This window comes from Silurus aristotelis (assembly GCF_946808225.1).
Source record: "Silurus aristotelis genome assembly, chromosome: 9".
In the NCBI taxonomy this organism is placed as follows: domain Eukaryota; kingdom Metazoa; phylum Chordata; class Actinopteri; order Siluriformes; family Siluridae; genus Silurus; species Silurus aristotelis.
This window is the reverse complement of record NC_139582.1, coordinates 20,726,907-20,750,149: the sequence shown is the minus strand read 5'-3', so window position 1 is coordinate 20,750,149 and position 23,243 is coordinate 20,726,907. Positions and strand designations below refer to the sequence as shown.

Sequence of the window (23,243 nt, the reverse complement as noted above, 5' to 3'; positions counted from 1 at the left end):
ACTGAATATATATATATATGTGTGTGTGTGTGTATATACATATCTATATCTATATATATATATATATATATATATATATCTATATATATATATATATATATATATATATATATATATATATATATATACATATATATAATTTTTTGTAAATTTTTTGTAAATTGCTTTAATGGTTTCTTTGTTACTATTCTTATTCTTATTCTTATTATTATTACTGATATTTTTATTATTATTATCATTAGTAATAGAGGAGGTACTAAGAAAGCATACGAATTTCTTTTTTTTGTATTTTACATTCGCACTGCATATTCTCTATGAAGTCTATCACAAGTATTCACTTGGGAGTTAAAAAAAATGAAGTATTTATTTGTCGAAGATATTTGACAAAAAATGGGGTGGGGTGGTGTGGTGGGGGCATTTAAATTAAAAAAATGCTTTATGTAATTTAGAATGAATTAAAGGGAAAACATTGCAAACAGACACTATGTATATTTGCTTTGGAGGCACATTTGCTGTTACCAAAAGCCATTTGACTGTGATTATAGTAGGTAGATAAAAACAATAAATTACATTTATTAGACATTTTTTTTTAAATGGAAGGAAATCAGTGGTATTGAAGAACCACCAAATTTTATTTGGTGTACCTGACAGAGTTTATCTGGGAGCCTTTTAGATATTTTGAGAGCTAATCGGAAAAAGGAAGACTTCTAACACCCTGCAGACGGACATGGCGTTTTTGGAATGACGCTGCTTTTATACATCTGAGGTGAACTCAAATAAATCAGATTGCTATTTGCTTATACAGCGATGTTGAATTCTTGAGAAAGGTTTTACATTTTATGTAAATGAAGGTATTGATGGTGGTATAAGGTTGTATTCACCTCTCTGCATTCTGTTTTTTATTCGAATAGCCAGTGATTGAATGATAAGCTACCTGGAAAATATTCAATACATTTTACATTGAGCTTATTACCTTAGCAGGTAAGAGAATGAAGAATAAACTCACAGGAAATTAGCATAGCAAATTGGCAAATGGCAGAAGAAGCTGTATATAATAGATTGTTTCCTAAAGGGATTTGAACAGTCACGTGTGAAATTGTTTTTCTGTTGTTCAATGAAGCAGCTTGGAACTGCAACAATGGTAAATCACATATGAAGTAAAAAATGTCAGCTCTTATTTCGTTGTGGTTATTGTTCAGATGTACACTGGTCAAATGTGTTGGCGTCTAACAGCTTCATTTTGGTGTATTTAATATTCACATGCATACAATAAGATAAAGAGTACACAGTTGTCTATGAAATCAAGGCAAGCCATTCAGATGGTAAAAGAAGATGCCTGAATGTCACTTAAATCTGTGGTAACTGATGTAAAATTTCAGAATGTGGGACAAAACAAAACCATATCACTTCAGGAAATCCTACCAAATGGTCACCAATGAATCAGAATTCTAACCAGCACAATTGTGAAAGCAGGGAGGGTAGATGACTAAAACTGACTATAACCACAGAAACGATAACCAGAGAAGGAAAAGGATGATTCAGGACCCCATTAAATGATTAATATACAACCCCAATTCCAAAACTGTACAACTTTACACTGTAAAACATCAATAAAAACAGAATGTAATGCTTTGCAAATCTCATAAACCCATATTTTATTCGCAATAGAACCATATATAAACCATTTTAAGGACAAAACAAGGTCATTTTAATTTCGATGGCTGCAACACATCTCGAAAATGTCGGGATGTGGCAACAAAAGTCTGAACATAAAACAGTTCATTTATAATTTATGTTTTATTTCTAAAACACTGCTTTACCCAAGATCAACACAACAGCCTCTTCAACATCAAACATGTCTGTCAGAAAAAAGACAAAGTGGTAAAGAATTATTGATGTATATATATTTTCTACTACAAATAAAATAACAGTATGATGTCACAAAGTGGAAAACCATTAGTATTCGATATATATATATATATATATATATATATATATAAAAATAATAAAAGTAATTCATATTTGATAAAGAAAAAACAAATATTCAGAGCTGACTGTGATTTGATGCACTTTATTAGTCTCAGAAAGGGGCAATATTTTTTTATAAACTTCAACAAAAGCTGGCTCTCCAAGTTTTCAAAATTTATTCGAGCTCTTTTTTTGGATTGAAAATGAGGCCGGCAGAATAAAAAAGCCACGGCAGATAAAGATACCGTGCAAAATGTAACTGGTAACGGTCATTGTCAATTAAAATATAGTGCAGTAAAAAGTACATATATTGAAACATAAATGTATTTGAGTAGAGAGTAAAAGTTGCGTATATGTTTGATACTCAGTAAAACTACAAAGTAGCCAAAAAATAACTAAGTACATCAACAAAGTATATTTACTCAAATATTTTGCACCACTGTGTATATATACAGTATATCAATGGTGGGCCATCAGGGCCAGCAAACCTTCTCCGCTGGCCTAAACACTATCAGAAGCACTGACCTACATATACAACCTAAATTCTAGTATGTGTTCCAAGAAATTGTATTAATTTATCCCCAACAGTTTATTCTCTTCATTTTATAGTGTTTCTCTTGGCTGCACTACTTACAGTACGTGTATGTTAGAGTTTTTTGTCCAATCAGATTTCAGCCTCTATGTGCTGCCATGTCAATCTAATCTGCCCAGGGCCTTCAAAGTCAGTACTGCTGGCCCTTTTACCATAGTCTCCTTAAGGAAATAGCTCTGATTCTTTAACATATCAGATTTCGTATTCGCCTCACGCATTAATACATCTGAGTTAGACTTTTTTTATGCCCACAATCGCTGACGGAGAAACCGAAATTGATTTGGTCTCGGACATTTTGAAAAATCAATTTCCAAGAAAAGTTAAACATCGTTAGGAGATGTCGGCCAACCCCGACGCTAGCTAGCTTGTCTCAGCCCGGGAAATGATTAGTTCACCACTTCCAGACCAGTGAATATGAGCAGTACCACTGGCTTACAGCTTCTGAGGAGCGGTGCAAATTATGACTATGCATCTCTGGTGAGTAGGTTGTATTTTATTTAAATTTTTATGTTTTTGTCATGTTATTAGACAAATATTGATTCTGAACTGCTCCAGGTGATGTACGTGGCACAGTTGATGTTGTAGTGTAGAGGTTTGGAGTCTTAACTGGGTTTTTTGCTTTAGTAAAAATGGTATTCACCCTCCATATGTGAAATGCCTCTCTTTCTGTAATGCCACGTGTTGTTATATTGCGTTGTTGTATAATTTTGATGGTTTCTATAATTGCGACATGATAGTGGTGGTATTAAGAAGTGGATTAAGTCGGCCCCGCGGGCCATGAATTTGGTACCTGGACCTTTAGAGGGGAGCCGACTTAATCTACCTCTAGATAGACAGACAGACAGACAGACAGACAGACAGACAGACAAACAGTTAGTTAGTTAGTTAGTTAGTCAGTCCCTGTTTTGCTGCCAAAACATTCCTGACCGTTTGAGCATGAACAACAATAACTTTTTCAGCAATTTGAGCTACAGGAGCTCGTCTGTTGGATTGGACCGGCCTTTGCTTCTCACATGCATACATTTTTTCCTGCTTTCAACACATCATGTTTGTATACAAAATGTTTATTTGCTGCCTAATATATCCCACCTAAAAACAGGTGCCATGATCAAGAGATAATCAGTGTTTTTTACTTCACTGGGCATAATGTTATATAATGTCATAATGTTATGTCTGATCGTGTATGTGTTATGTACATTTATAGTTAATTATTATAACTATTAGTTTATTAGATTTAAGTATGAGGTCATAACAATGACCTCAATATCATTTTATTTTACTGTAATGGGGTTCCTTGCGTTTGGGTGAAACAATGAGGAATTCAGCTTTCTGACGTCATAAATAGGAACCGCCCTCTCGCTGACTCTCTGCCCCATTAATAAATGACTGACGGCTTGAGCAAGTCTGCGGCAGCCAATAGGAGTGTCGTGGGCGGGGCTTGTGTCAATGGGCGGGGGAAGCCCTGACGCTGGAGTCTCTGATTGGTAGTGCACGACGTCGGTGTCGGCCAGCTTCGTTTTGCGGCCAAACATGACGCGCAGGCTGGGAAAAAAATTACATAAAAACAAATAAATAAACACGCAAACAAACAAATAACCGCTGTTTCATTAAATAGATTCCCCGCCTCCTCGGTGAGTCTGTTATATGGATATGTGTTAGGACAGAGGGGATAATTGCTGGGACATTGCGGGGACTCTGCGGGGACACGGCGTGCTGAGACTCCCACGGAGCGGCCCTGATGTTTTCCGCGAGTTCCTGGTAAAAACACGCGCCCCAGAAAGGTAACGGGACCGAGAGCTCGAGCTGCTGAACACCGTGCGCACTCAGAATGGCCGAAGTGTGTAACGGCCCAACATCTGGACCGGGTGACATCATCCAGCTGAACGTCGGAGGAACACGGTAAGGGCTCAAAGCAAAGACAAGGTTTCCAAAAATCAAAAAGCAAACTAATTGTGTTCAAACCCCGAAAATGAGTTACCGGTTTGTGACACATCAGTGTAACCAAGTCCCGAATGCATGCAAGTGATACATGTTATAGATGAGATGATCCCTTATTTAGCTTCATGGACTTCATATGGACCAAACACACCATTCTGATCACTGTGCATGCTCAGACTTTCCTGATAAAGCTGGTGAGTGTTGGGTAATGGTGGGATTTGTTTGTGAAAGTCATTGCTGTCTGGTTTTACATCAAATTCTTTGGCAAAAGGCAAGACTTAGTGAGTCACACATTCATACAGCTTTTGTCTAAGAAAAAGAAAGGAAAGCAGAGAAATAATGCTAAGCAGCCTTATTTGTAGTGTTTTTCAGGGCTGGGCAATGTATAAAATATACATCAAATATCAGCAATAATATTGTGGTCAATTTGTTAGAATATCGTGAATGAGATTGAGTTTACCTTTTCCAAAAGTGGCACAGATGGGTACGATCTTGTCATCGAAGGAGGTAAAACTAGACGTCAAGTCAAGTCAAGTCAAGTCAAGTCAAGTTTATTTGTATAGCGCTTTTCACAACAGACATTGTCTCAAAGCAGCTTTACAGAAAACAACAGTGAAGGTGAATGGTGTGCGTTTGTCCCTGATGAGCAAGCCGTGGCGACAGTGGCAAGGAAAAACTCCCTTAGATGATATGAGGAAGAAACCTTGAGAGGAACCAGACTCAAAGGGGAACCCATCCTCATATGGGTGACATCAAGAGTTTGGTCATAAATCTTTCAACAATACAGAACAATTTGTGATCATCATAGATCCAGCATCAGCTTCTCCATGCCAGGGCCTTTAAACACTCGGCATCTACTTCTCCATGATCATCCATAGGTCCATAATCTTCACGAGGTGGGACGTGACTGGAGCTGGCCAAACCTCAGGATGCCTCGGGATGGGGAGAGAAAGAGAAGCAGTGGAGAGGAATTAGCGTAGCTGCTGTTCATGATATTAACAGCACAAGTTGATAATGTGCATGTAATCATATATTCTGGAGCACAAGGTTGTGATGTGATGTGTGTGATGTGTGTTATGTGTAGGCTTTGCTAAAAAGATATGTTTTTAATCTGCACTTAAACTGGGAGAGTGTATCTGAACCCCGAACACTGTCAGGAAGACTATTCCAGAGTTTAGGAGCTAAATGTGAAAATGCTCTACCGCCTTTAGTGGACTTTGCTATTCTAGGAACTACTAGAAGCCCAGAGTTTTGAGATCTCAGGGAGCGTGACGGATTGTAGCGTGTTAAAAGACTGGATAGATACATGGGAGCCAAACCATTTAGTGCTTTATAAGTGAGTAGCAGTAGTTTGTAGTCTATTCGAAACTTAATAGGAAGCCAATGTAGGGACGATAAGATTGGGGTTATATGATCGTATTTTCTTGACCTAGTAAGAACTCTTGCTGCGGCATTCTGAACTAACTGAAGCTTGTTTATTAATGATGCAGGACATCCACCTAGTAATGCATTACAGTAGTCTATTCTAGAGGTCATAAACGCATGGACGAGCTTCTCTGCATCAGATATAGATAACATATTTCTTAGCTTAGAAATATTTCTAAGGTGAAAGAAGGCTGGTTTTGTAACTTGATTGATGTGATTTTTAAAAGATAAGTTGCTGTCTAAAATAACTCCTAGGTCTTTTACCGTTGAACTAGTAGTTACAGAACAACCGTCTAAATGCAGGCTGAGATGCTGGAGCTTCTGTGTACTATTTTTTGGGCCGATGAGCAAAATCTCCGTTTTATCAGAATTTAATAGCAGAAAGTTATGGGTCATCCAATCTCTTATTTCTTCAACACACTCAGTTATGCGAGCTAATTGAGCTGTATTGCCTGGTTTGGATGAAATATATAGCTGGGTATCATCAGCATAACAATGGAAGCTAATTCCATGCCTTCTAATAATATTTCCTAATGGAAGCATGTATATTGTAAAAAGCAGGGGTCCTAGAACTGACCCTTGTGGCACGCCATAATTTACTAGCATTATCCTGGATAGCTCTCCATTTAAATCTACGAAATGGTAACGATTGGACAGGTAGGATTTAAACCAGCTTAATGCCTTTCCCTGAATACCGATGTAATTCTGTAAGCGATCGAGGAGAAGATCATGATCTATAGTGTCGAACGCAGCACTAAGATCTAGTAAAACTAATAGGGAGATGTAGCCTTGGTCTGAAGCTAAAAACAGGTCGTTAGTGATTTTAACTAGAGCAGTTTCTGTGCTATGATGGGGCCTAAAACCTGACTGAAACTCTTCAAAGATATTGTTCTCCTGCAAGTGGTTACATAACTGGGCAGCGACAATCTTTTCTAAAATCTTAGACATAAATGGGAGATTTGAAATTGGTCTGTAATTCGATAGCGTGTTTGGATCCAGATTAGGTTTTTTAATGAGGGGCTTAATAACTGCTAACTTGAGGGATTTAGGGACATGACCTAACGATAGTGAGGAGTTAATAATATTGAGAAGAGGCTCACCAGCTGTATATAACACTTCCTTCAGTAGTTTAGTGGGAATTGGATCTAACTGACATGTTGTTGATTTAGCTTTCATAATAGCATCATACAGCTCTTCCTGTCCTATACATGTAAAACAGTGTAGTTGTGGGGTTGTAAGTACGATTGTGTCGGGAGATGCTGTCAGAGGTTGAACTGCCACAATTGTTTTTCTAATGTTATCTATTTTTTCAGTGAAGAAATTCATAAAGTCTTCACTACTAAACTGTGATGGAACACATTTTTCAGATCCCTGATTTGTTGTTAATTTAGCGACTGTACTGAAAAGGAACTTGGGATTGTTTTTGTTATTTTCTATGAGTTTGCTCAGGTGTTTAGCTCTAGCAGCTTTTAGCGCCTGTCTGTAGCTAAGCATACTGTCTTTATACGCAATTCTAAATACCTCCAATTTAGTTTTCCTCCATTTTCTCTCCAGATTACGTGTTGTTCTCTTTAGGGCATGCGTATGACTATTATACCAAGGTGCAGGTGCTTGTTCTCGAACCTTTTTTAACCGGATGGGGGCAACAGTGTCTAAAGTGCTAGTGAGGATAAGGTCTATGTTGTTCGCCATCTCATCAAGATGATCAGCAGTTATGGTTTAATGTGACACTGAGATAAATCAGGCAGGTTATTGATGACGTCTTTTGCAAGCTGTGTAAAATCCTGGTAGAACAACCCACGGCTGGTCTTTTCTTTATCTGCTGAAGAATCTGGTGGATGCATTCTCTTGCAGCATGCCATGAAATTACATCTATAGTTTTTACACAGAGATATGATACCCTGTGTGTCCAGAGGAAAAACCTGGTAGCTGCTATAGACAAAGTTGTACATATTCCACCCACAAATCTGTCTCACAAATGTACTGTCCAGAGATCCAGAGAACTCAGATATCGCTCTTTGTTACCACTTCCAGTCTGTGAAACAGAAGCTAAATCTAGAAGACCTACCTCATAATAACTTTACATTTCGTATGTGCATTGTAACAATGGCTGGTCCATCTAACAATCATGTATTTTAATGGTGCCGGAGGTAAATTTTTTTTATTTCTTAATTGTTTTAGAGAAAATGCAAAAATATCAAGAGATATATTGAACATTTGGAAATTAATTTATTTTCATTATATTGCCCAATCCTTGACTGTAGAGTGAAAGGTCTAGTTTAGAGGGGCCCAAAATGAATGATAAAAAGTTCCCCTAACATATGATTTCATAATATTTAGAAATGAATGAATGAATAAATAGGAAACATTAAGCTGTTCCCTTTTTTTTTCTCCACAAATTGGGCAAATTCATGAATATTCTCTCCACTTTTCATTTCTGGAGCTTAATGATAAAACTAAATATGTTATATTAAAATGATGAATTATAAAAGAAGATCTGTATCAGTGGCTTTTTTCCTCTTTTCTGATATATGGCATGGCCATCAACAAGTCAACTTGGTGAGCCAACTTTGGCAGGAGGGACCTTGTTTGGGCATTTCTAGTCTAGATAAACAAAATGGGTAGCAGGGTTTCAATAATAATTTGATTCTTGGAAAAATGAAAAGATTGGAAAAAAATAGAGGAGGAGTATAAATAATAGCATTTAGATTTAATTATTAAAAGCATGTTATTGTAACTTACGAGCAGTAGGTGAAGCAGGCAAGAAGTTCATGGCAGAGCCTCAGCTCATAGTCCTGAAGACGCCTACCAAGTTTTGTGTAAAAGAGTTCCATCCAAAATTAAAAAATGAGGAAAACAGCATGAGGTGTCAGTCATTCACCTCTCGAGGCCACTCTTGAATGGTATAACACAACCTGGAAAAAATATCTATATGGATTTTTGCCGATAGTCCCAGCAATCTCTAGTCAAGATGGTGTAAGCCAAATCTGGTTAAGATGGGATGACTTGTGGAGGAGGAGCAGTTAATTCTAAGATTTGAGGCATGTTTTTGGCGCTGGCATTTGTTACCTAGCTTCAGGTGATATTCCTGAACGTCCCTCATTTTGGGTCAGTGCTCAAAATAATTGCTGATATACAGCCTTACATCCTGTTTTAATGTTTTTGCGGATAGAATGGTGGTCTACAACTGTTTCCATCCTCATTGATTCTTGTCACTGCAAAATGAGATGATAAATACATACAAACATGCATATTATTTTATTGTATTTTAGGTTTAGCACCTCAAGACAGACTCTTATGTGGATTCCAGACTCTTTCTTCTCAAGGTAGGATAGTGAGAAGACTTGTCAAATAATAGCTTTTGATTTTTTGAGGCAGAAGAAAGAAAAAGAAAACATCTGAAACAGGATTGTGGTGGTGTGGTCCTAATCAAACCTTCTCTTTATGTTTTAGCTTACTCAGTGGGAGAATATCGACGCTTAGGGATGAAACTGGAGCTGTAAGTTTACTTTTTTTATTTTTTTATTGTGGGTCTAATGTTTGTCATGCTCAAACAGCTGACACCTTCCAAAAACATTTCTGTAAATTACCTTTAATACCACAGCCTTATTTCATAATTCTGTGGCTTTGTTTTGAACCACTGGGATTGGAATCCATTTACCCCTCAATCTACCAGTGGGGTCAAATTCCTGTTAGTGTTATTAGCTCAAATCCCTCACTGCTCAGCCAGCTAGCTGCTCTGGGATTACATGCTGACTTTTGTTGGCGTACGGCTCGGATTGCAATAGACCACTATTTTTGGGTCCCTGATTCATCAAGTGGTCATCAAGAGCCATGATACAACTGCTGTCTAAACGCCTTTAAACCCAAACACTGGATTTCCAAGGCTCACTTACTCGTTATGGTTTATCATATACACACAGTGTCTGGCTTCTTCACTACTGCAGTGACTGATATGGATATGATGAATCCTTAATAAATAAATAAATGCCCTGTGTGCTGTATGTAAGGCGTATAAAATGCTGAGTCTTTACCCTAACCATTATACGAGGTGGAATCAAAATGTTTACAGACTAATTTTTGCCCTAGTCTCAGGGAGCACTGTTGGTCATCACAGGTAATTCATCTCTAGGTCAGGATCTCAGAATAACTCTACACAACTCTCTGATTCCCCCTTCAGCCACTGCTCGCCACCTTGGGGTAACTATGGCCAATCAACTGTCTTTTTCCTCACATGTTGCTAATTTGACTCGCTCTTATCGGATTCTTCTCTACAATAGCAGAAGGATTCGACCATTTCTGTCCACACTGATTGTTAGGATGCTTGTTTAGTCTTTTGTCACTTCGAGACTGGGCTACTGCAACTCTCTGCTGGCAGGTCGACCTTTTAACGGTATTTCTCCACTGCAAATGATCCAAGACGCAGCTGCGCCACTTGTGTTCAACCTGCCCAAGTTTCCCATACCACTCCACTGCTGTGCTCCCACCACTGCCTTCTGGTAGCTGCACGTATCAGATTCAAAACACTGATGCTTGCCTACAAAGCCAAAAATGAACCTCAGAGACCTCATCACCTCATTATCTCCCACTGCTTAACTAGTACCACCTTCTCTCAGGGTAAGAGGTAAGTATACCCAAGGCTCTTCTCTGTTCTGTCACCGAGATGGTGGAATGAACTTCCCCTAGATGTCCAATCACGGAGTCACTGGCTATCTTTGATCAACGGTTAATGATCTACCTCTTCCTGAAACACTTAAACAAGCACTTTTCTAGCTTTGTTTAAAAAAAATCCTCTGAGTTGTAGGCTGATGGTATCTTAAGTTTGTAATTATCGAACAAGTGTTGAGTCATTTATTGATAGGGACTCAAAGCACTTTTGTACCTCGCTCTGGTTAAGGGCGTCTGCTAAAAGCCGTAAATGTAAATGTTTTTCATTCAGCATGATTTACTGTATGCCTGATAAGATGCCTGATTGTCCAGTTCAACTGATAATGTACCCTTTTGCACTGTAGATATTTATCGACAGGGACCCGACCGCATTTGTGCCCATTTTGAACTTCCTTCGCACTAAAGAGTTAGATTTAAGGTAAGGCGAAAGTTAAACTTTTTAACAGTTAAAAGTTAAAGTTTTAACTTTGGAATTCGAATGGCGAAAATGTTGAGGTTCTTTTTGTGTCCACTTTGGTTTTAGAGGGGTCAGCATAAGCATTCTGCGCCATGAAGCTGAGTTTTATGGGATTACACCATTAGGTATGACTTCTTTCTCCTATTTTTTAAAAATATTTTTTTAAGATGTGAATACAAGAGAATTGAATATGAATGTAGATGCATTATGATTTCGCTTGGGATTTGTTCCCCCTATTTTGTGCTGATTTTCCTACCGTTGCGGTTAGTTCGGCGTTTGCTGCTGTGCGAGGAGCTAGAGAGATCATCATGTGGAAGTGTGCTTTTTCATGGCTACCTCCCACCACCAGGTAGCCGTTTCTCAGATCTTCAGATACGCTATTCATGATGACCTAATACATTCTTGCACAGCTTGATGTTGGTCTCTAAACCAAGCCCAAAAAAATGTTTCCTGTCAGTCACAGCACTGGTTGGACCTTTCGCTTATGTCACTTTTCTTCCAGCTATCCCCCCTCGCAAGGTTGCCAGTGGGCAGAGTGCTGCTGCTGGAATCCAGGACGAGTACCCAGGCACCAGCGGAGCAGACGGGGGCTTCTTGCGATCATGCTTGCACACATCTCTCCCTGGACCCAACGGATTGGACGGGGCAACGAGACTTTGTGAGTACACTCCCTCTGAACATCTCAGCTTTGAATCCTGCATGTTGTACGTTTTCCATTTCATCTCGTGTCTGATCTAAAATTTATGAGCTGTTATCAAATCTGTGCTCTAATCAAAACCTTTCAGTTGTTCTTGTTTGTGAGTTTTGGCCTTAATATTGAATATGCTTTAAATCTTTTCTGTATAAATTACATGATACAGTCCTTTAACTAGCACAATAAGTAAAAAAAAAAAAAAGGCTATTTTCACCCAGCCAGTAAAATCACTGAGCTTTTATTAGTAAATTGAGGTTAGTTTAGAAAAATAGGTTCCCCTTCGAAAGTATTTAGTAACAGAATCTTGTCTACAGTCTACAGTAGCATCATAGCAGCATGCCTTTCATCTCACCTGGCTTTTTTTTTTATTGATCAGTGCCTAAAACTTTACCAACGTTCATAGACAATATAGATATAGTTATAGATATAGCTATCGATTGTTATGTCACACTTATTTGCAATAATTGTATTTAATAATAGTAATTTTTACATGTGCAATAACTTGTGTAACTGTTCCATTGTAGTCTGACTTTTTCTGCCATCTGTTTCACTGCTACACATTTCAGTAAGATTGGAAATTCATTAATTGTACAGCATCATCTATACTTAATATAAAACTTAATATGCATATTTTATTACAATTTCCTTAACTTTAATTTGACTTTATTCTTAAATTTTTTTGTAACCCAACAATTTCCCTGTGGGATTAAGAAAGTATTCTGATTGTGATTGATTCTTCTATATGTAAATAACCTCAGGTGACCACTAGGGGTTTTACGGTACACATATTTCTATATTTTGGTACAGGGCGTCGGTTTGGTACACGTGCACCGTTACACCCTAGTTGTCATCTGAGGTTATGTACATATAGAAGAATCAATCACAATCAGAATACTTTCTTGATCCCACAGGGAAACTATGTGCAGAACATAGTTAAAATCTGAGCTTCCCCCAGGAACGTTTTAAGTGGCGGACCGCAAGTTTGTTCTGTTGGCTTGCGGCTAACTTGGGTAACACTATGGATTTTTTTAGCGTTTTATGAAGGATGGAAGGAATAAAAACATTTGTTAAAGTATGCTGAAATAAGTAGAACAGTTAAGTAGAACATACAGTATATTTAGAGAATTAAATATTAAATGTAAAACACATTTTCCATTTATTTTATGTAATCAATATAATAAAAAAGTCTATTGCATTAATTTGATTTATTCCATTTTATTTTAATAAAAGTGTACAAAATATTATTTTATATATTATTTAACCCAGCAGGCATTTTATTTTAAAATTTATTTAAAAATTGTAACAAAATTTTAAATATTTTATTGTAATAAAAATGTAAGTAAAGAAGAAATTATCTATCTATCTATCTATCTATCTATCTATCTATCTATCTATCTATCTATCTATCTATCTATCTATCTATCTATCTATCTATCTATCTATCTATCTATCTATCTATCTATCTATCTATCTATCTATCTATCTAATCACTATAAATGGATTTCAAGTGGAAGATTAGAATTTCCTTCATTTCTATCAAATGCCATGAATCATAATCCAGAAGTTCAGGAAGTCTGTTCCTGTGAACACCTGGAATATCACCCCTGGATAGAGAATTCTTATTAATTCTGTTTTTATAGTTAATATTATTGTGTAACTTTTTTTTTTTTTTTTTTTTTTTTTTACGTTTGACATTTGTAAATGTATGTTAGAAGTTAGTTTGCAATGTGTTAAATATCAAAAATCAACCTGTTCTAAATATTTCTTTAGGAATGTGTGTCATTGATCGAAATCTGTTCCTGCAAGACGCTGTGACACTCTAAAAATCCACTGAAAACTCAGGACCATGCTTTATCTTTAGTTAAAATGGCCCAAGCCCAGTGATTTAAGCCTAGATTCTAAAGGAAACCATAATAATCGCAACACAAAAAATAGTGTAGCTAAAACGCTTTTTTGTGTCTTTCACTCAGCTGGATCAGCAGTTGATCCCAGAAAGGTGCTCATTGTTGCTGGTCATCACAACTGGATAGTTGCTGCCTACGCTCATTTCGTCATTTGCTACAGGTAAAACTCGGCTAAAAACTTGACTGAAATTCGGAAAACAAATCGTTTGGATTTGACTCTTCTGATCCGTCTTGTTCCACAGGATAAAGGAATCCTCAGGATGGCAGCAGGTGTTCTCAAGTCCTTACCTAGACTGGGTCATTGAGCGCGTCGCTCTAAATGCGAAAGTAGTAGGCGGTCCTCATGGTGACAAAGACAAGATGGTCGCGGTGTCGTCGGAGAGCAGGATCATCTTATGGAGTATCCAGGATGGGGGAAGTGGCAATGAGATAGGTGAGAGAAAGGGGCTTTAAACAATAATTCTGATAGTAAATCTTTTCCTGATTTGACTTGATTATGTTTATCTCTGAAGGTGTGTTCAGTCTTGGTGTGCCTGTTGATTCTCTTTTCTTCATTGGGAGTCAGCTGGTTGCCACCAGTCATACTGGGAAGGTCGGTGTGTGGAACGCAGTGACACAGCATTGGCAAGTAAGAGCATTCATACTAAATGTGTGTATAGCAACAATAATAAAAAAAAACAAGAATAAAATTCGATTAAACTACGTTTAAAATAAAAATGTGTTCCTTTGTTTGTAACATTTTACGAGTTCCTTTATGAGTTTCATGAATGAAGAACCGAATACTTTTGACAAGAAAAGAGGTCATTTGTAGATGACAAAGAACACATCATCAACACACCTGCATAACTCTGATATCCTCATGAAATCAGTGCTTAGATCAGATTAGAACTGTCAAGATTTTGAAGCTTGTCACGAGAAAAGAGTTCAACATTTACAAATCAATGTTAATTACAGATTAATGTACACTAGTCCTAAAGACCATTTAAATGATATGGTGGAAATTCACGTGCTTTTCATGCGAGTGTGTCGTCACGAGATAAGACACTGTTTTTGTTGTGCAGGTGCAGGATGTAGTACCCATCACCAGCTGTGACACAGCTGGATCCTTTCTTCTTCTTGGATGCAACAATGGCTCCATTTACTACATTGGTAAGCCACTGGCAGGTGTGCTGAGGTAACAACTGCGCTCACTACACTGATCTGACGCACTTTGTAAATGCATATACTGTGCATAGGTTACATCATAAAGAGGAACTAGTTTTCAGCCATCAATGCACAAGATGTGAAGTTGCAAGAAAATCCATGGCATTTTTTTTTCAGACATGCAGAAGTTCCCACTGAGAATGAAGGACAATGACCTGCTGGTGACCGAGCTCTACCACGACCCCTCGAATGATGCCATAACAGCTCTCAGTGTGTACTTAACACCTAAAACCAGTAGGTGACCTGCGTTTTGTGCGATTAAACGCAGAAATTATAATCACAATCGCTGTTTATAGACAGTTAAAACATTTCCCCTTGAAACAGAGCAACTGAGGTTGGTTACAGAGCTACACTTTTTTTTTCCACAGGCGTGAGCGGAAACTGGATCGAGATCGCGTATGGCACTAGTTCAGGTGCAGTGCGTGTGATAGTGCAGCACCCCGAGACGGTTGGATCGGGGCCTCAGCTGTTTCAGACATTCACGGTCCATCGCAGCCCTGTCACCAAGATTATGCTGTCTGAGAAACACCTCGTATCAGGTAACACTAAAATACTTATTCGGAAATCCGCTTTTTCTCGTTGACACTGCGACGATGATGATTCCACGATTTTGTGCTACAGTGTGTGCCGACAATAACCACGTGAGGACGTGGACAGTGACTCGCTTTAGAGGCATGATCTCCACTCAGCCTGGGTCCACGCCACTGGCTTCCTTCAAGATCATCTCGCTGGAGGAGACGGAGAGCCATAGCAGCTACTCCTCCGGCAACGACATAGGTGACTATGCCCTAAAGGACTTTGAAAACCCGAATCTACGTCAGAGAATGTCTCTAGCCTTGGTGTGTTTGTACAAATGGGGTGTTTGTACCCATACAGGACCATTTGGAGAGAGAGACGACCAACAAGTGTTCATTCAGAAAGTCATTCCGATAACCAACAAACTCTTTGTGCGTCTCTCCTCCACTGGAAAGAGGTAAACCCCTCAAATCACCGCCAAATTTTATCTACTAAATGTTTTCCGATTCTCAAATCTGTGCTTATTCGACCTGGCTGCATGTCCAACTAAAGGATCTGTGAGGTGCAGGCAGTGGACAGCACCACCATCACGTGTTTCACAGTGCGCGAGTGCGAGGGCTCCAGTCGCATGGGCTCCCGGCCACGTCGCTACCTCTTCACCGGCCACGCTAACGGCAGCATCCAGATGTGGGATCTAACCACGGCCATGGACATGGCGAACAAGAACGACAGCAAAAGCAAACGGGATGTTGGTGAGTTCAATTACTATTATTTATTTATTTATTTATTTATCATTAGTCAGTGGCGGGCCGTGCGTTTCACACCTAGGCCTTCAGAGGTGTTCTGCCAGAATCAGTTCACCTCAATACCATCATTATGACACCACGGCTATAGAAAGCATCAATATTTTAGAGAAACGCAGTATATGCTACGCTTACAGACAGGAATCTCATACAGCGAGAATGAATGGCATTACTGAAGCAAGAAACCCAATGCACACAATTCAACCAAGTCTCCTTTCACTGCAGCCACAGCCGCATACATACCGGCCGCATACATCATCTCTTGCAGAAGCTTCGATATTAACCTCATAAATGACCATGCATTTTTCAGTGCATTTTGCTTTTCCTCGGGATTTAAAATGTAGGCAAGTTGTGTGTTTTTGTGCAAATTCTACAGGAAAGAAAACGCAAAACGTATAAACGGTTCATGAAAAACACTGTTTTGAACTGATTTGGCTGACCTTTCCTCGTGATGTCTGGCTTTTCTTGAAAAGTCCGTCTTGTAAATGTCCTCGTTAAGAATGTCTGCGACTTTTCTTCTCCTCCATCATCGGTGGAACGAAAAACAGCTATTTAACATACATGTATATATTAGAGCGTGCAGTTTGCAACAGATGCGGGTTGTGAGCTCTGATTAGCACGTGCCCTGACCATCCAATCAAAGGATGTGAAAATGCCAACATGTTCTGAAGCTTTAAGTCATTGAAGAAAGCAAGTCGCAGTCTGATTGGTTAAAGCAATAGCTTCAAACAACATTGGTTTTATAGTAGAAAAGGCCTGCAGTGCTTATAGTGCCGGCCTTTTCCGCAATACATAAAGTGACGGCTAAAATCTGATTAGATAAAACTTGTATATAGACACAAATAATTTAATGCATAACCTCGTAAATGACCATGCATTTTTGGTCATTTATGAGTCCAGACAGGTTAGTTCTTCCTGTCCTTTCTGTTGTATATTAAACTATACATGTGACTATGTTGTGTTTTTTTCCGCCTCAAGAAGTTGGAGGGCCTACAGAGGAGGAGCTTCTAAAGCTGCTTGATCAATGCGATCTGAGTACATCACGCTGTGCCACACCCAACATTAGCCCCGCTCCTTCAGTACTGCACCACAGCCGACTCCGAGAGTCCTGCTCCAGGTCAGACTCAGTGCATCAGTCCCACGTTACTCACTGCCACACAGTAAACCACACTGTAAACCATGTCGCAGAGCAGGAAAATACTAACAGGTCTATTTTAATACTCTTCAGACTATTAAGACTTGTTATTCCAGTGTACATACACCAGATAGGATTGTTGCTGAATCACTACATTTGGAGCATTTAAGTCTATGGTTAATACTGGTGTATATATACTGGTATATACTGGTGTGTGTGTGTGTGTGTGTGTATATATATATATATATATAAAGCAATTATTTCGCCATTAGAGACTCAGTGTCTCACTAAAAGTATTGTAACTTTAGGGTTTAAGTGCATGTGGGAATTCAATGTTCAGTTTAATATATATGTCAAAATAACTCTTTAACGCAAAATCATTTGAACTGCATTCGTTTTCTTAACGCCTGATTAATTCAGTGCGTATTTCTGTTTATAAAATTAATAAATATAAAAACAGGGGTAAAATTAAAACCTTCAACACGACACACATTCATTCACGACGTCCTTTCTTTACTTCACTAAACATTTGTTTCACTGATGCGGCAAGTATTAAAAAAAAGCACCACATGATGCACACATGATGCACACATCCGGCAATTAAAACCATACGTGTGGAAACATAGCAAAAGTTCAGATTGGTTTCCGTATGATTTGCATAATTTAAAACACTAGAATTACTTTGTATGTACTTGGTACTTTGAATATTTTGTCTTCATGCTCTGTGGGGAGTTTGGTTTCACTGATAATAATTAAACATTTCCATAAAGCATCCATATTTGCCCATGTGTTATAGTGTTAGAAACTTAAAAAGTATTCATTTAAGGTACATTTTAAACAGATAAAAATGTGTGATTAAGTTGCGATTAATCACGAGTTAACTCATGACAATCATGACAAATATTATATATATATACAGTAAATGTATAGAGAAATGTGTATAGTGGGAAACTAATTAAAATCCCATCAGACTTTTGATGACCCACATTTTCTGTATCACAATTTTTTTCAGTCTTCAACTGCAGGCCCAAGAACTCTTGTCAGAGAATGCCACATACGGTGCTGTACGTCCGTACCGAGAGAGCCCCCTGCTGGCCCGTGCCCGTCGCACAGAGAGCTTCAGCAGCTACCCTGACATCCACACTCTCAACCTGGCCAAAGTCCTGAGGGAACACGGTGGGCATTGCAGCGGCACTGACGATGACAGCAACGGTGACACCGGAGACAAAAGGAGCTCAGAGAGTCCGACGAGCACCGTGGACAGTCCCAGAGATCACCGGCGTAGGGCGCACTCATCCGACGAAGGTACTTTAGAGGGCCGAGCGGAGGGTAAGAGGAGAGGAGCGTTTGAAGGGAACTTCCTAAGCCGGAAGAAGGCGCCTCCGGTCCCTCAGCTGAGCTCTGTGTCTGTGGGAAGTGAGGCAGGAGGCAGCGACTCGTCCAGCACTGCCTCCCCCTCTCCAACTAAAGCGTCCACTTCCCCACGCCACCGCAGGGGTCTGGACATGAGCGAATGAACGCTAAAATAGGGTGTGTATATAAATAACAAATACATACCGAAGCAGTATTACCATAGACATACACATATCCCTGAAGAGGTTTATCTCTGGTAAGAAACACAGAGATACAGGATACTGGTGTCTAAAGCCGATGTTGAATGAATATTTAAATATATCTACTGCATACTTCTTACTCAATTCTGAAGCACTTTAGTGTCAGTTAATATTCTAATCCCTGTAAAGGTTAAAACAGAAACGACCGAAGGCAAAAGTAACGCATCACTACCATCAGCTAACTCGGTAACTCACTGCGTTCGTCTGAAAAGCACTTTATTTTGCTCATTTCACATTTAACGATGGGAATAATCTCAACGTTTGCAGGTGCCTTGGCTTTTTTTTTTTTTTTTGAATGACTAGCTCACGAAGAACGATCATGTTCAGCAAAACAGGTTTATCAAACCCTATTATGAGATTGGAAAATACACTCATAGAGCAGGTCAGAAATCAGATGCAGATTGATAAAGGAATATTTTAGTATTCACTAAATGTATTAACTAATGTATTGGGATACAACACTAAAGAGTGGGTTGGGTATACTAATAAGTGTTATTACCATTATTAATAGCTTAATATGGAGTATCAATTGCCTATTTAAATATTTATAATCTATTTAATCGCACGGTTTGTTTTCACCCTGGGTTTTGTGGGTCACGTTTTCCCGAGCCTGTTTAGATCGACGACCCACCCAAACCCACGTTTTCTCTCCGTCATGCCGTTGCTACTCATTAAATCGGAACGTCTTTAAAGTATTTGTAACTTTTTCAATGTAATCTAGCCATAATATGCCTCTGTTTAAAACAGGGAATGAATCTACATTACAAAATCGAACCCTAATTACCGTATTTGCACTTACAGCTGTCTCTCTTTACACAGGTTGGCACAGGGAAAGGGGGAATTTTGGAACGAGGAGTTTAGTTATATTGGAGCAGTGGAGCGTTTGCTGTGAAGCCTTTTATAAGAATGGTGATAGTGATTATAACGTCTGTGTAAATTTGGTAGTAACACCTCAACACTGCAATGATGCGTGTTGTGGAACGGAGCAACAATGGCGCTTCACGATCAATATTTGGTGGTGTATTTTTATCGGAAATGAGCAGACGGGACATGTGAAATACCAACCTGAAATTCCATTACACAAGCAAAACACAATCATGCATATTACTAATTTTTTTTTTTTGAACAAAAGAAAAAAAAGATAAATTATCAATCACTATATACCCTCCCAATTTCTTGAACTGTATATGTAGCTTTTCCTGTCCATCTTCATCCATCTGATGTCTCCCTCACACAGTTCTAAATGTCTACCATCTGTTCTTCTAGTGTTTACAGTTCAGTAGGAGATACCATAAAAATGACAAAGTGATCTATTATTGCTATATGGGTTTTTCGCTTAGGTCAAACACCGGTCAAGGAAGAGTATCTCCTGTTAAGTAAATATATCACATATCACAGCCAATCCTATAATGAACATTACTCATTACATCAGCAAAACTTTTATTTTAAACGTACAGGACCGGCATAATACAACATTCCACATTTTTTTTCCTCACAGGACACAATCATGACGCCGTAACAGGCAATGACGGCGAAATTCTCTTAACGCTGCTCTCACATGATCACCATTCTGATAAAAGGTTCTACAGCGAACGCTCGTTGCGCACCTCTCCACTGATAACTAATGGCAAAGGGGTTCTAAACCAGGTCACACTGGTTCCTTTGCAGGAAGTTCCAAAACCTGTTTCCCTGCACCACCCTGTGTGTGTGTATAATATATAGTATATATATATGTAGATATACACCGATCAGGCATAATATTATGACCACTGACAGTGAATAACTAATTATCTCTATCAGGGCACCTGTTATTGGGTGGGAAATATAGCAAGGTAGCAAGTGAACGCTTTGTCCTTGAACATATGTTAAAAGCAGGAAAAAATGGCAAACATTTGTGTGACTTTGACAAGGGCCAAATTGGGATGGCAAGATGACTGGGTCAGAGCATCTCCAAAACTGCAGCTCTTGCGTTTCAAGGCTGCAGAGGTCAGTATCTATTAAAAGTGGTCCAAGGAAGGAACAGTGGTGAACCGGAAACGGGGTCATGGGTGGCCGAGGCTCATTAAAGTATGTGGGGAGTGAAGGCTGGTCCGTGTGGTCCGATCCAAAAGAGGCGCTCCTGTAGCTCAAATTGATGAAGTTAATGCTCAATGGGTCAGAACTGATTTGGCATCAAAAGGGGACCAACACAATATTAGGCAGGTGGTCATAATGTTACGCCTAATTGTGTACATATATATGTGTGTGTGTGTGTGTGTGTGTGTGTGTGTGTGTGTGTGTTAGGTACACCCCCACACATTTTTGCATCTTATCAAGGGACAATACTATACTAAAAATGAAACTTGAATGATATGTGGATAAATGTGCAGCTTGAATAGCAGTACAGATTTACGGTTCTCAACAAACAGCCATTATTATCAAAAGAGCTGGCAACAAAAGTGAGTACACCCAAGTGAATGTCAAAACTGTCCAAAGTGTCAATATTTTGTGCGAGCACCATTGTTATCTAGCACTGCCTTAATCCTCCTGGCTGTCTGGCCAGTTTCTAAAGAGAGGGCATCATGTTATGCTTCTAAATATCACAGAACATGTTGGAATCCAGGATTCCCTCATTGAATTATTTTGACTATAATGACTGTATGTCAAGTTATTTTTAGATGACAGTAAATCTGTACTTTATACAAGCTGCACATTGACTCTAAAATATATCCAAGTTTCACTTCTTTAGTATTGTCCCTTGAGAAGACACTAAAATACAATAGTTGTTGAAATGTGAGGGGTGCACTAACTTTTGTGAGATACTCTGTGTGTGTGTGTGTAATATATATGTATATAAGATAAAGCTATTTAATAACAACTGCTAAGCTGATTGTACTTTCTGAACATAAGCGTGTGCCACTTTCTGCTTTGGCTTTACTCCGCTATGTTTACAGTTAAAATAATGAAATGTACAGGATATAGCTGTTGACATTGGTATACGATGAATACATTTATTATCGTAAGCCATTATGTAAAGATTCATGCTATTAAGGTATTTTACATGCTTGCAGTGGAAGTTTAAAAAGTGTGTGAAAAAAAAAAAGATATATATATATTTAATTTGCTAATGGACCTATTTCAATTGACAGACACAACATCAAGATTGTTTTATTCGTGTTTAAGTTGTTCGAAATGTCAGTTATTTCAGACGTTTGAATTGGATGGAATTGATCAGATTCTGTCCTTTTTTTTTTTAATGTACATTTAAGCTTATTTGTTTGTCCTACACACTAATTTTTCCTTTCAGCATTATTTTCAATCTTTCATTTCAAGCCTAAATTGATTTACTAAAGGTGAAGGTTCGAACGATTGTAAATCGAGCGAGTGATGTTTTTCTTCTTTTCTGTAATTAGCAGCTATACTTCAGGACTATGTATAAACCCGTCATCCCGATCGGACAAATGACGTATGCTCGGGTCAAAGTTGAAATCGACCGGGTATAAAAACGTATGGTTGCTAATATAAAGGACGTTATAATAACAAGGCCCTGCGAGCGAGGCACGGCTGCATCGTTAGTTTTGACAACAGAGCTATATTTTAGTCAAAGGAGATCAGCAAGTAAAATGTAATACTAACACAAGGTACATTACTGAAACACACAACGGTACACATTCTTGTACTTTCACTGACAATAAAGAAATAAGAAAACAAGAATGCATTCAGAGCCATGATTTTTAATACATGTAAACACTTTCTTTTAATAAATGCATGACTACCTGTCATATAAAAAAGGATTTATATATATATATATATATATATATATATATATATATATATATATATATATATATATATATATATATATATATATATATATATAAAAATATAAAATCCTGACAGGATGTTAAAGTACATTCTTATTTGTACAAAAGAAAAAAATTATTTATAAATTACTCAATAAATAATACTGATAACCTCTTTAAAATCTCATAAAACATCAAGGAAAAGTAGTTACCGAAGCACAAGACGAACAGGATATTACTCTTATTGCTATGACATACAGGTTTAAACCAAACCTCTATGGAAACACGCAAAAAACACGACAGACTTTAACAGGATACAGTAACATACTTACTGTTCGCTTGGCATTGTCACAATTATTTCTACTATATTGCTCTATGTAATAGGCACAGAGTCATGCTAGCTAGATTTGCATTAGTAGCATCCTACACATACACATGATCAGAAATGATTTCTGGGACAAAACATTGTGCTGCATTAATAGCTGGTTGATTAAAGGTGAATCGTGGTTCGGAAATGCAACCTGTGATGTTGCCCTTATATGGAT

General features: G+C 38.3%; 1 protein-coding gene across 2 annotated transcripts; it reads left to right on the top strand.

The window, feature by feature from the left end:
• Nucleotides 1–4,020: 4,020 nt before the first annotated feature.
• kctd3 (potassium channel tetramerization domain containing 3) lies at nt 4,021–22,609 on the top strand. 2 transcript variants are annotated; one of them, XM_083550450.1, is made up of 18 exons: nt 4,021–4,459; nt 9,196–9,249; nt 9,377–9,422; nt 10,936–11,009; nt 11,115–11,173; nt 11,317–11,397; nt 11,551–11,706; nt 13,713–13,806; nt 13,889–14,079; nt 14,159–14,274; nt 14,708–14,795; nt 14,967–15,083; nt 15,218–15,388; nt 15,471–15,626; nt 15,726–15,822; nt 15,918–16,117; nt 17,150–17,285; nt 18,316–22,609. In XM_083550450.1, the coding sequence occupies exons 1-18, from the start codon at nt 4,389–4,391 to the stop codon at nt 18,818–18,820; spliced, it is 2,412 nt and encodes an 803-aa protein (XP_083406576.1). In that variant the 5' UTR covers nt 4,021–4,388; the 3' UTR covers nt 18,821–22,609. The 2 variants fall into 2 exon arrangements, with proteins under 2 accessions (XP_083406576.1, XP_083406575.1); XM_083550449.1 differs by having other exon boundaries at nt 4,023–4,459; nt 17,147–17,285.
• The last annotated feature ends 634 nt before the right edge of the window (nt 22,610–23,243 follow it).

Coding starts and splice junctions, on each gene's coding strand:
- kctd3 (XM_083550449.1), top strand. CDS start 4,389: ATGGCCGAAGTGTGTAACGGCCCAACATCTGGACCGGGTGACATCATC. Junction 11,707..13,712: donor GGACGGGGCAACGAGACTTT/GTGAGTACACTC, acceptor TCTTTCACTCAG/CTGGATCAGCAGTTGATCCC. Junction 15,389..15,470: donor TGAGAAACACCTCGTATCAG/GTAACACTAAAA, acceptor TTTGTGCTACAG/TGTGTGCCGACAATAACCAC.